The sequence below is a fragment of the Mytilus trossulus genome, chromosome 9 (assembly GCF_036588685.1).
Source record: "Mytilus trossulus isolate FHL-02 chromosome 9, PNRI_Mtr1.1.1.hap1, whole genome shotgun sequence".
In the NCBI taxonomy this organism is placed as follows: domain Eukaryota; kingdom Metazoa; phylum Mollusca; class Bivalvia; order Mytilida; family Mytilidae; genus Mytilus; species Mytilus trossulus.
The window spans coordinates 30,114,452-30,129,285 of record NC_086381.1 but is presented as its reverse complement, the minus strand read 5'-3'; the positions used below and the strand labels follow the sequence as shown (position 1 = coordinate 30,129,285).

The following is a 14,834-nucleotide window of genomic DNA, read 5'->3' as shown; positions in this document are numbered from 1 at the left end:
CAAAATGCTGTCATGGTGGGTGATTTGGTTGTGTTTGAAAAAACGTCTCGTTAATTATATCGTGATGGAAAGCAAGTGAAAAACTATAAATATTTGAACAAGATATTTCAAAGATTTATATTTTTATTAAAATAATTGATTCTCCAATAGCTCTTTGCATCCATGACAGCTGTTTATTCGGGACAATTATATAATTTTCAATGTAAACTTTGTTGTACGAACGTACATGTCTTTTAGAACGCACCTACGCATGTGAGATTTCCGCGCGGTTTTGGTGAATGTAAACAGAAAGATACGAGGACCGAGAATACTAAACACAAACAGAGAAAACGTTATTCAAATGGTAAATCGAAATGATAGTTTTAAACATATTCTCAAATTCAAATACGTCGGATATCTTTTTTAAAGATAGTTCTAGTTAAGTTTTAATGCATGATACAGTATTGATATTAAAAAGCTGCCACATATATTTCAGTTAGCACACTCTTTTGATAGTCGGACAAGGCAATCTCGATGCTCAGAACCTCGTTGTCTTCAATAGCATGAAGGTTCTTGTGATTGAACAGAACAACTACTTGATTTAAACCACGTTTGGTCCCATATTTTAATATTTTGTCTTAACCTATAGCTAGATGGCATTACGAAATTGAAAATGTACTGTTATGTATAATTATTAAGTGTAGTACTGTACTCTTCAGTAATATTTTGACATATAGGATATATAAGAAAACACTTTAATTTATATGCATAATTATATTTTCACCTTCACGTACGTTATTTCTTTCGCGCTTACAACCAGTGATAATTTTATAATTAAATCTTTATTTTCATTTTTATTTCCCATAAAATTGTTTAAGAAGTTTAACATTGAAACTAATTTGAAATAATTTGTTTTTAGAAATAAGTGAAATAAAGGATGATAAACTGTTATATGAAAAGCTACAAGCTTGACTTTTCTGTAGTATATGGAAAACGTGTGCAGTTGCATGGCTCACTTCCTTTATAAACTTATTTATCGATTAAAAATGTATTATACACATTAATTTAACATAGAAATGAACAATAATGTTTAAACAGATGTTGCCATGTTCATCATGTTCCAATGAGGATCGAACGGAATTCACATTTCTTTATGTTGAACAGAATATGACAATTGATAAACAATATAAGTATTTTTATGATTACCTTTACTCGTATTACCTGATAATGATATCTCCGGAATTACAAGGTCGAATATTTAGTCATGAGGTTTTGGAAAAAATATAAACTATATGGACTTTCATTAGCATGCTGTATCATTGTGCTGGAATTTTTTATTATAAAATCAAAAAGTGGTAAGTCATTTTGTAAATCTCATTGAATTAAACCAAGGATTTGTATACAAATCCTTGATTAAACGAAGGAAAAAATCTCAAACTTAGATATAATAATTATATTAATATTGTACTAGAACATGATCATTTATAGACAAGTGTAACCACAGAAGTATTACATCTATATCTATGGTGTAAGAAATGTGTGACATGACCGTATGTACTTCGAGATGGGATTTGACGATCTGTGAAACACGTACATTTTTGTACATGTACATTTATTGCAATAACAAGACACTTGTCTAGATCTATATTTTAAAAAGTTAGAATGTAATATATTGTCACGGGTTAAATATACTTCTTCCAAATCTCATGTAGACGGAGACCATATTTTTACAATAATTAAGAGAGCCCATCTACTTAGTGACCCTTCTTTGAGTCAGTATACCCACATAATATTTGATAATGTTCCGTGACTGTTTAAATGTGTGTTGCTTATATGCCCATACGTGTTGCAGAGCATATCAGGATGCAATCAGGGTTTTAGATAATACACGAAAACTGCTTTGAATCTTTGTCCAACATACCGAGACTGGATTTATGATAACTCAAAATCTTACAGTCCATACTTGAAAAAAAACCCGAACATGTCACCTAAGTGGGCTTATTATCTTGACTTTCTCAAATGTCTCTTGCTTATCTAAGAAGCAGCAAACTTAACGTAAGTATATTCGTTGTTTGACCCGGTTGGGGTTAGGGTTAAACCAACCTGTTCCCAAATTTGACTACACAGGCGACTATAGTTTGCATCAGTAACCATAGTAAATAAATTTGCGTTAAAACAAATCCAACATCCACTTTTATAGCATTTCTTTTTTATTCGTTTGGGATTTCTTTCCAGTTCTCCTTATGGAATAAACATTCAAAATCTTATTTTGAGCTAACTATAAGCATAATAATGTGGTTATATTTTCAGAACGTTTACAAGATTAACAAATATTATGCGATGATTCAATGTTTTTTTTTTAAACTTTTGATTTATAATCTTCAAATTGATTTATGGATTGAAGAAATTTGCGAATGAATTAAGAAAGATGATTTGCAATCTTTCATTTACTTTCTATAATACTTGAATACAGGGGGAAATGTGGGTACACTCTTCGGCTCATCGGAAACACTTATATTGATAACATACTTTCTTATTTAATTTGCTACATTCTTCAGTCTGGTTATAAAATACAATTCCTGCAATGTACATGTGCTCTGTCTGTCAAACAAACGGGTTATTCACTAGAAAACAAATGGAAGATTGCTAATCATCTATTAAACAGAGGAGTAGACAAATTAATGTTTTAGTCCTGGAAAATAATGCTTATTTATTCATTGAAATTAGGTTTTGGCAGCGGATCCAGTCATTTTAAAAAGGGGGTTCCCAAACCAGGATAAAGGGGGTACCAACCTTATATCCCCATTTAAATACATTGATCGTAAAAAAGGGGGGACTACAACGCTCAGAACCCCATCCCCTCTAGATCCGCCACTGCCACTGTAGTTACATTAATTGTCTCTCCGCTGCCGGTTTGTATACATATGCAAAATTGTAATTCTGTGGTACTTAGTGTCTTTGCCATTGGTTGGGAGAGGATTGATGTATGCATACATGTTTTTACTCATTATTTAACTTTTACTTTATATCTTTTGAATTGTTTTCTATTGTGTCACCACTTGTATTGGTCTTTGATACAATGTAGCCTTATAATATAGGGCATGTGTTCTTCTATTGTTGAAGGCCGCACGTAGACCTGTAGTTAGCAGTATCCGTGTCGTTTGGTTATCACATTGTTGTCTGGCATTTATAGCTTCTCCCTATATATTTTATGTCAGAATGCCTGGAAAGAATCTGTAATCAATGATAAGATGTACTTACTGTGTCAAATTTCAAAAATAAAATCACTTACAAGTAATTCACAAGTTTGATGGAAATGGAAAAAAAAAACGAAAACCAAAAAAAAAAAAACCCACTTTCCTTTAGGTTTAGGTACATGTACACTCTCAATATCACGTACAATTTCGTTTCAGATTACATGATTTGATGTTTTAAAAAATGCAACAACCTTGTCGATGTGATCTGTCATCTATACCACACTTAGTCTTATATGATCTTATTTATGACCGAGTTTAGAAATAGTCACATACTTATGCATATATTGTTACGAACATCATAATTCTTTTGAAGTGTTGTCAAAGAAATAATAATTATTTTATTGTATTATGGACATGAATTGTCAACTAACGAAGACATACATCAGGTAAAATACACACTTACATGTATCATGTCTCAAGTGTACTTCCTGATAATACTTATTGTAACTATTTGTTTGTTGGTGTGTGGGTTTTGTTTAATTTTTATGACTCAACATGGGATTTGGTTAAAACTGTTTGTTTTTATAGTAGTATTGATCAAGGAGGTTATATCAATATTTTTCTTTATTTAATTAATGGAAATCACGGTGCCATGGAGTGCAACATCAAAAGTTTAAAAAATCCATATCAAGAAAAAAGCAGAATTCTATAAAACCGAAAAAATGAACAAATGAGTTTAAGAGCACGTTAAAAATTAAATTTGAAGGACACCTCAGAGTTTAAACGGGATATACTCCTTTCTATAAAGGAGGGGGGGGGGGGCTAAAGGATAGAGAAAAATTGTTGGCAAACCAAATAAAGAATAGGGAATAATGGTGAGTGTGCTAAAATATAAAAAAAATATATGCAGTATTACAGAATTTTGTAAAACATTTCGATTTCTAAAAAGAAAATGCCTTGAATACAGTTAAATCAATAAATTACAGAATAGCCATTAAAGATAAAGCATAATAATTGAAAAAAAGTTGTTTTAAAAAGAAACCAATCCAGAAATGAAGGACCCCCTTCCATACCCTCTAACATTGATTACTAATATTTGGTTATGTATGTGTAACAGATTTATTTGTTCATACAACTTTGAAAAAGAGTTCATAATATCAATACACGTACCTGAGATTAACATTTTTATCTAGTGCAGTGATTAATTTACATATAGTCAATGAATTTAACATCAATATTGCGTTAAGGTTCATCATAACAAACGGACAAATATGGCTGTATTTACATGCCAAAAAATACTCTTGAGTACAGACTTACCTGTAAAGTTGGAAAAGTTTTAATGCCTAGCATCCACTAGATATAATAAAGTTAAATGCATTTTGTGTTTCAGAAAGATAAAATCTCTTTTATATTATATTTAGTGGATGCTAGGCATTAAAACTTTCCAAACAGCACAGGTAAGTCTGTACACAGAGTAGTTTTGGGGGTGAAAATAACGGCCATATTTGTCCATTTGTTATGATGAACCTTAAATAAATGAAATTGGATACACTGCATTTATCAGGCTTTTCGATATCATATGATCAAATCGCTCAAAGACCCACCCCGCCTAAATCATTGAAAACTATCATACTGCATTGACCATTATATATTGGTGTAAGTAAGTTACACGCGTTCGGGCTAACGCCCTCAATAGGTATCTATATATGGTTAAATGTAATACATGTATAGTAATAATACAAGTCCGTTGCAAAGTGTAGAATTAGTGATGCATGAAATCAACGAAAGCTTTCTTAAAATATAATTACAGCAATGGCCAGCATCGAAACATCTAATAGTCAATTTTCATTTTGATAGTCATATGATCAAACCTTGTTTAATGCATGAACACGGTTATTACAGGGTACCAGTGGGTATATAACTACTAGTATGCAGGAAAGAAATATATTTGTTTCTGTACTGGCACCCAACGTGGTCCTGTATATATTCAACTGTTTTAGCTACATGCATGCAAGAATGATTACATTTTAGAAAAGGTTTGCTCGAAAGACATCTCTAAAGTTCCATACTAATTTTATGAAATTCATTCTTGGAATTTACAGGTTAACAAGTGATTTACAAGTTATGTCTCAGATACGGAGATTTCTGCTTACCCTTCCGGAGTACTTGAACTCATCCCCGGTTTTTGATAGGCCCGATTGTACTGCTCAGTCTGCTATATTTCCCCCGTTGTGTTTTAACAGTCTTGTATACCTGTCGTTTTATTTCCCCCCATAGCTTTATCAGTTTGCCATCGATCTTCCGTCTCTATTCTCCATAGAATAATCTATACTATTAAACGAGAAGACCTCATTTTGGGTTTCGCTTCTCTTCTTTCCACAATAAATTAATCAACACGCCTCTGTGTCCTATAGGTACAGTGCATAGTGCCATTTGTCATCCATTCATATGATTATTCAGATTGAGTTATTTTTGGAGATAAACGAGAAAAAAGGAATCCGGATATTGTCCCGTCATTGGACGAAATTTTAAGTCAGATTAGACTTCCGGTTTGCGTTTTTCTGTATACTTTGAACATACATATACAAAGAATAAAGTGTATTTTCAGAATTCTATCTTATATTATTTTCAAGTTTACTATCCACGGCAGTCACAGAGTTCATTAAATAGAGAGGGTCTGTATACTATATCAATGACCACTGTGGATCGATTAGTAAACTTAGATAAGCGCTAAAAATATTCATGTGAACTTTTGATATCTTTTCTGAAATTCTCTAGTCATTAAATCTTTTACAAAATTCATTGATTACGAAAAAAAAAGATGTGGTAAGATTGCCATGTTGAGACAACTCTCCACAAGATACCAATATGAGACAGATATTAATAACTATAGGTTACCGTCAGACCTTAAACAACGAGCAAAGCCCATACCGCATACTCAGCTTTATTAACAACTATAGGTAACCGTACGACCTTCAACAACGAGCAAAGCTCATACCGCATACTCAGCTTTGAAAGGCCCCAAACTGACAATGTAAAACAATTCAAACCAGAAAACTAGCGGCCTTATTTATGTACACAAAAATGAACGAAAAACAAATATGTAACACATAAACAAACAACAACCACCCAATCACAGGCTCCTTACTTGAATGTTCATAACATACTTAATGTATTTTTATATTGAAATTGATAGAAAACCAAACTAGAGGCTCTAAAGAGCCTGTGTCGCTCACCTTGGTTAATGTGAATATTGAACAAAAGAAGCAGATGGATGCGTGACAAAATTGTGTTTTGGTGATAGTGATGTGTTTGTACATCTTATTTTACTGAACATTCTTGCTGTTTACAATTATCTCTATCTATAATGAACTTGGCCCAGTAGTTTCATTGGAAAATGTTAGTAAAAATTTACAAATTTTTGTTAAAAATTGACCATATAGGACAATAACTCCTTAGGGGGTCAATTGACTTGTTTTCAGTCATGTTGACTTATTTGTAAATCTTACTTTGCTGAACATTATTGCTGTTTACAGGTTATCTCTATCTATAATGATAGTATTCAAGATAATAAACAAAAACAGCAAAATTTCCTTAAAATTACCAATTTAGGGGCAGCAACCCAACAACAAGTTGTCCGATTCATCTGAAAAATGAAGGCCAGATAGATCTTGACCTGATAAACAATTTTACACCTGTCAGATTTGCTCCAAATGCATTGGTTTTTAAGTTAGAGGCCAAAAACTGCATGTTACCCCTATGTTCTTTTTTAGCCGTCGAGACCATCTTGGTTGGATGGCCGGGTCACCAAACACATTTTTCAAACTAGATACCCCAAAGATGATTGTGGCCAAGTTTGGATTAATTTGGCTTGGTAGGTTCAGAGGAGAAGATTTTTGTAAAAGATTACTAAGATTTACGAAAAATAGTTAAAAAATGACTATAAAGGGCAATAACTCCTAAAGGGGTCAACTGACCATTTCGGTCATGTTGACTTATTTGTAAATCTTACTTTGCTGAACATTATTGCTGTTTACACTTTATCTCTATCTATAATAATATTCAAGATAATAACCAAAAATAGTACAATTTCCATAAAATTATCAATTCAGGGACTGCAACCCAACAACGGGTTGTCCGATTCATCTGAAAATATCAGGACAGATAGATCTTGACCTGATGAACAATTTCCGTTTTTGAGTTTTAAGCCAAAAACTGCATGTTACCCCTATGTTCTATTTTTAGCCATGGCGGCCATCTTGGTTGCTTGACCGGGTCACTGGACAAATTTTTTAAACTGGATACCCTAATGATGATTGTGGCTAAGTTTGGTTTAATTTGGCCCAGTAGTTTTAGAGGAAAAGATTTTTGTAAAAGTTAACGCCGGACGACGGACGCCAAGTGATGCTAAAAATGAGAATATTTGAAATAAAGGGGGAGGGATAACAAAAAAAGCATGTTCCTGTCCCCAATTACCTATGACTTATATTACTTTTGCTGAAATTCTCCAGTCATTCAATATTTTACAAGTTTCTTCCAACAACACTTTACATACATTAAACTACGCTAAGAATGCCCGCAATTTCGCGGGTGTGTTCTAGTAACATATAAAAATGAGAATGATAAGATAAAACATGTATGCTGACATTATACAAAACACAAAGGATTTATATATTAAATTTATTTGTGAAAACCTTAAGCATTTCTAATGAAGGTAAATCCAGAAACGATTGATAGATATAGGTAACCGTACGACCTTCAACAACGAGCAAAGCTCATACCGCATACTCAGCTTTGAAAGGCCCCAAACTGACAATGTAAAACAATTCAAACCAGAAAACTAGCGGCCTTATTTATGTACACAAAAATGAACGAAAAACAAATATGTAACACATAAACAAACAACAACCACCCAATCACAGGCTCCTTACTTGAATGTTCATAACATACTTAATGTATTTTTATATTGAAATTGATAGAAAACCAAACTAGAGGCTCTAAAGAGCCTGTGTCGCTCACCTTGGTTAATGTGAATATTGAACAAAAGAAGCAGATGGATGCGTGACAAAATTGTGTTTTGGTGATAGTGATGTGTTTGTACATCTTATTTTACTGAACATTCTTGCTGTTTACAATTATCTCTATCTATAATGAACTTGGCCCAGTAGTTTCATTGGAAAATGTTAGTAAAAATTTACAAATTTAACTTTGTTAAAAATTGACCATATAGGACAATAACTCCTTAGGGGGTCAATTGACTTGTTTTCAGTCATGTTGACTTATTTGTAAATCTTACTTTGCTGAACATTATTGCTGTTTACAGGTTATCTCTATCTATAATGATAGTATTCAAGATAATAAACAAAAACAGCAAAATTTCCTTAAAATTACCAATTTAGGGGCAGCAACCCAACAACAAGTTGTCCGATTCATCTGAAAAATGAAGGCCAGATAGATCTTGACCTGATAAACAATTTTACACCTGTCAGATTTGCTCCAAATGCATTGGTTTTTAAGTTAGAGGCCAAAAACTGCATGTTACCCCTATGTTCTTTTTTAGCCGTCGAGACCATCTTGGTTGGATGGCCGGGTCACCAAACACATTTTTCAAACTAGATACCCCAAAGATGATTGTGGCCAAGTTTGGATTAATTTGGCTTGGTAGGTTCAGAGGAGAAGATTTTTGTAAAAGATTACTAAGATTTACGAAAAATAGTTAAAAAATGACTATAAAGGGCAATAACTCCTAAAGGGGTCAACTGACCATTTCGGTCATGTTGACTTATTTGTAAATCTTACTTTGCTGAACATTATTGCTGTTTACACTTTATCTCTATCTATAATAATATTCAAGATAATAACCAAAAATAGTACAATTTCCATAAAATTATCAATTCAGGGACTGCAACCCAACAACGGGTTGTCCGATTCATCTGAAAATATCAGGACAGATAGATCTTGACCTGATGAACAATTTCCGTTTTTGAGTTTTAAGCCAAAAACTGCATGTTACCCCTATGTTCTATTTTTAGCCATGGCGGCCATCTTGGTTGCTTGACCGGGTCACTGGACAAATTTTTTAAACTGGATACCCTAATGATGATTGTGGCTAAGTTTGGTTTAATTTGGCCCAGTAGTTTTAGAGGAAAAGATTTTTGTAAAAGTTAACGCCGGACGACGGACGCCAAGTGATGCTAAAAATGAGAATATTTGAAATAAAGGGGGAGGGATAACAAAAAAAGCATGTTCCTGTCCCCAATTACCTATGACTTATATTACTTTTGCTGAAATTCTCCAGTCATTCAATATTTTACAAGTTTCTTCCAACAACACTTTACATACATTAAACTACGCTAAGAATGCCCGCAATTTCGCGGGTGTGTTCTAGTAACATATAAAAATGAGAATGATAAGATAAAACATGTATGCTGACATTATACAAAACACAAAGGATTTATATATTAAATTTATTTGTGAAAACCTTAAGCATTTCTAATGAAGGTAAATCCAGAAACGATTGGAATTAAAAATACTGTGTCCCCTTAAAAAAGAATATGTATATTATATATAGTATTATCTTATTTATGATAAGATAAAAAAAATCTCTACTGCACCGTAGTTCTGAAACGACTATTATTATTTAGACGAATAAAAATAACCATAGTTATTTATACTCACGATTATCATTACAGGAAATCAAATGGTGAACAGTCAGGTAGGATTCCACTTCAATACAAGAGAGCTATTGAAAATAGTAAGTCTTTTTTGTAAATTCTTTTCTTGGCATATTTTTTAGAAAACGAAATTAAGAAACACTTTGTGCTGGCAACTGCATTGCTCATGGATTGCAGAAAAAAAGCAATAATTATATGTAAATATCAACGGAGTCATTAAAGTACATATGAACTCAAAATTAAATAACTATGTATAAAAGATGTGGTATGATTGCCAATAAGATGGAAACAAAATGACGTTAACATCCACCTGCATAAATGAGCAAACACAATTCACATAGCATGCACTTTAGTTCGAAGTGGATATATTATAGGGAATATTATAGATAACCGTAGTCATTAATACTGGAGTCGAACGCATCTCCACGTTGGTGTGTGCAAACTAACAACACAAGTGGTGACAGGCTAATGACACAGACGTTGAAATACTACAAGACCACTAAACCTCAAATAATATGTACCAGCATTTTTAACATTTGTTTTTGAGTCTAAATGCCATCTAATTCACAATCCAGATGACTGGCCTGAAAATGTGAAGATGAAAAAAGTCATAAAACCAGACAACACTAAAAAAATATCTAACATGTTCATAGTGTAGACGATTGAATTTGATAACTTCAAACATACAAAAAGTAGTTTTAAAAATTACGTGATTGCTTACAATGAAAATCTGTATTATAAATATTCAGTAGAATGTTCACATCGATTTTTGCACTCACTATCTGATCAAATGTTCTTTAAATACACAAATAAATAAATAAATAGCACACTATGTTTTATATTATATTTTTCTATGCAGTCAGGACAACAGACTAACTGGAGACAACAGGCTCAGATGGTTAAAACTAGATCAATATTACCAAGTAAGTATACCAATTGCATATCTATTGACCTGGTGGTTATGCTAGTCAACTAGATTGAGAGGAAGGATGTTGTTTCATGTTTTTGTTTTCAATCCGATGGTCACAATAATTGTTATATACGCTAAAATAAAAAAGGAGACATTTTCAACAAAAAAAAGCAGCGTTTGCTTACCCTTCCGTAGCACCTGAGATTAAATCCGGCTTTTGGCGGGGTTCGTGTTGTTCAATCATTTGTTCTCTTTATTTAGTTTTAATGCTCCACCTATGGTAGAACAGTGGCATAATGTGTTCTGGTCTGTGCGTCGTACCGTTCGTTCGTCCATTCATTCGTCTGCTCGTCCGTCCGACTGTCCTGTTTCAGGTTAAAGATTTTGGCGAAGGTAGTTTTTGATGAAGTTGAAGTATGAAGTCCAATCAACTTCAAACATAGTACACATGTTCCCTATGGTATGATCTTTCTAATGTTAATGCCAAATGAGATTTTTTAACAAATTTCACGGTCCATTGAACATGGAAAATGATAGTGCGAGTGGAGCATCTGTGTACTTTGGACACATTCTTGTTTATATACTATTATATTTCTTTTTGTCGTCTTTGGTTGGTTTTTTTTTGCCGTGGAATTGTTCATTTTGTTTTCAACTTCTGAGTTTGAAAATAATTTTTGGTAAAAACTATTATTGGCTTTTTATTTAGTAAGTTATGTTGCATGATTACGATATACATGTATACTTTTTGTCATTCAAGCTGTTGGTTATAAAAACAATTAAAATGAATTCGGTTCAGCTCTTTTGAATTCTTACTTTTTTTTTAAGTGTAAAAGAGTTTTCTCATCTTTGACTTTGGTCAGCTCTTACAGTCACGTGACTCATTGACCATCTGTATGAAATGATATATCATGGCCATTACATAACACAACATTGCAAAATAATCATTTCTACATCTTTGTTTTAAGTTAAGACTATCTACGATTGCATTTTAAAATATTTTTTATTTAGATTCCTCTGAAATTATGTGCTCTTGATGAATATGTCTTGATAACATTTATCAAACTGAATTATATATGCGTATTAGAGATACAATTAAAATGGAAATATATGTAAAAAAAATATTTCCCTGATAAGGTTTACATGATGTTTTCGTGTTTTTACTTTACAGGATATCTTACAATAGGGATTCCCACCGTGCGGAGACAAAAGACCAGTTACTTTTTCGAAACCGTCGATTCACTTCTCAACTGTACAACTAAAGCTAAGCTGTCAGACATTGTTATTGTAATTTTCTTGGCAGACTTTAACAGCACGTGGAAGCAGGAAATGTCAACGAAAATACGAAATAAATACGAATATCTGTTAAATAATGGTGATATGCATGTCATAGAAGCACCAAGAGATTTTTATCCTAAATTAAACAATCTAGAACACACATTTAACGATAGTGAGGAGAGAACAAAATGGCGGTCAAAACAAAATGTTGATTATGCATTTTTATGGCTCTATAGTTCAGACCTTTCGAAATTTTATATGCAAATAGAAGACGATGTATTCACAATATCCGGTTACTTAGATGCCATTAAGAAATTTATAGCAGAACAAAAAAACGATTGGACATGTTTAGAATTTTCAACCATGGGATTTATTGGAAAGGTATTCCATTCTAACGAATTAGAAAAACTAGCAAAAACCGTTTTAATGTTTTATGATAAACAACCAGTTGATTTTTTATATATTTATTTTAACCATTTAAATCTGCAAGGAGGACGTATAATTCGTCGACCAACAATTTTTCGTCACGTGGGATATCATTCGTCTCTTCCTGGAAAAACTATGAATGCAGCTGACAAATACTTTGATAATTTTGAAAAATCACTAAAGGGCGACAACCCGACTGCTAAATTGTTAACCACGCTAAAGGTGTCACCAGACTTCCCGTTAGATTTAGCTTATTCGACAGACTATGGATACTTCTGGTCTCAGTCAGCACCACGAGTAAATGATACAGTACATATACTATTCGACGAGCCTCAAAGCATTACAAAAGTGATAGTCGAAACCGGATCTAGAGAACACCCAAATGATAAACTAGAGCATGCGCGATTAGAAGCATGTCTTAGTGTTAAAGTATTAGGAGTAAATACCATTAAATGTTATAATACTTTGATGTTAGGTTCGTTCAAGAACGGCAGTATAACGATTGACAACATGAAAAGTTTAACAAATTTTAAAATAACCTGTTTAAAAATAGTGGTGACTAAATATCAATCATGGTGGCTGATTATTAAAGAGATTGCTATTTTCATTAAACATTAAACATGTTACAGGTTGCACTTTTTAGAATGAAATATAATCAATGTTAAGAATCATACGAAATGAAGTATTGTTAACATAAGAACGCAGGGAGTCTTATCAGGAAAGTCTCATGATTGAGTCGAAACGATCCAGATACGTATATTTGTACCGCTACTAGAATATACTCACATTGAGCTAAGATTCATTAGCTGCATGTACATGATGAGTATTGTATGTGCTTTTTCATTTGTGTGAAAAGTTAATGCTATATTTAGAGCTATTAATTTTTTAACCATCGACAGAACATGAAAATAGAATAAAATGTATTTTGAGTTATCTTTCTTTCAATACTACGGAATATATGGAATGTAGCCTGTTTTACTCGAATGGTTGATTGCTCAGGTTGATTGTTTTTGTCCAACGACGCTTTCAGATCTACAGATCGTATTGTGGATTTCATTTTTTATGGAACAATCATATAACACAAGAAGATGTGGTATACAATCTACTAGAGTACAAATGGCGAAGTCGAATGCAACTGTCGTGTTCGGGGTTCGAACTTTCAACTTGCCTTATAGTGTTGGACAGGCTTTTGCTACAATAAATACACTAGACCACTCGGCCCTGGGTGCCCCTCTAATTTTAGATTTGATGACAAATAACTGATATGCGCCAATTTTACCAATGTTAATAAAGATGAAAAGAAACAGTAGTATAATGTTTGTGGAATTTGAAAAATCGAGTTTGCCCTAAAAAAAACTTTATTCGTAGATTCTACAAATACTTCAGTTTTCTGTATGTTTTTGATTTCTATGTTCTAAATCCTCTGATTGATTGGGATATGTACGACTTAAATCCGACACATTTACTTAGTGTTTCGGTCTTTAATAAAAAATAATGTGATTTCAGAATTTTGCAGTCCCTACGTTATCACCTGTTACAGCTTAACGCATTGTCTGAAAACTTTTCTATAGTTTACATGTACACAGACCTATATCCGACAACTGCAAATGTTGTCTTTTCTTTTTTATCCTATCTATGGTTGCTGTGCCAACACACTTAAAAAATTTTTTGCAGATGGCAGTGTGTTTGGTGAATTGAAAACAATTTTTTATAGTGACGTTGCTCGCAAAAAGAAGAATTCTTAATTTTAAATATTGTACCATGTTCTATAACTGTAACAATATTTAATATTTTGTATACATGATACACAGATATTGATCGAAGCGACAATTGTGTAATTTTCAGTTTATGTTGAAAAAAATGGATGGTCTTTGGACAATCCCGTCATTACCGGAAACACAGAATCCTTTGGATTATAGTATTACGACTATAGTTGATGAACTCTTTGTTTATAGTAACCATCAGAAAAAAAAATAAGAGAGTCACTCAGCCTCAGAGGTGGATGCCTTTATGATGAACAAAACTGCCGGAAAGGAAAGTTAAAAATAGCCATTTATTAATTTTGATGCAGATGGCTATTGAGAAACACTGTTGTATTTTTTTCTAATGATTATACTTCGACTTGCTACATTTGACAAATGAAGCTCCAAAATAATTTAGATATAACAAGTCCAGGTATATGAAACTATGGGAATATAAATGCAATAAAATACAATGTGTTTTGACTGGACATGCATTAACTTATGTTTCGATTCTGTCGGATTGGAATTTAAATGTAATCAGATACAATGTTCTTTGATACATTTTTTGTAGATGTATGCTTCAACTTATTTTTCGAATCTGTAGTCTTATTCAAAAGAGTAGTAAATCAGA

At 32.7% G+C, this 14,834-nt stretch overlaps 1 protein-coding gene across 1 annotated transcript; it reads left to right on the top strand.

The window, feature by feature from the left end:
- The first annotated feature begins 1,033 nt into the window (after positions 1-1,033).
- LOC134685520 (alpha-1,3-mannosyl-glycoprotein 4-beta-N-acetylglucosaminyltransferase C-like) lies at positions 1,034-13,394 on the top strand. Its single transcript, XM_063545282.1, has 4 exons — positions 1,034-1,334; positions 9,869-9,930; positions 10,710-10,773; positions 11,929-13,394. The coding sequence occupies exons 1-4, from the start codon at positions 1,244-1,246 to the stop codon at positions 13,077-13,079; spliced, it is 1,368 nt and encodes a 455-aa protein (XP_063401352.1). The 5' UTR covers positions 1,034-1,243; the 3' UTR covers positions 13,080-13,394.
- Positions 13,395-14,834: the final 1,440 nt, after the last annotated feature.

Coding starts and splice junctions, on each gene's coding strand:
- LOC134685520 (XM_063545282.1), top strand. CDS start 1,244: ATGAGGTTTTGGAAAAAATATAAACTATATGGACTTTCATTAGCATGC. Junction 1,335..9,868: donor TATTATAAAATCAAAAAGTG/GTAAGTCATTTT, acceptor TTATCATTACAG/GAAATCAAATGGTGAACAGT. Junction 10,774..11,928: donor AACTAGATCAATATTACCAA/GTAAGTATACCA, acceptor TTTACTTTACAG/GATATCTTACAATAGGGATT.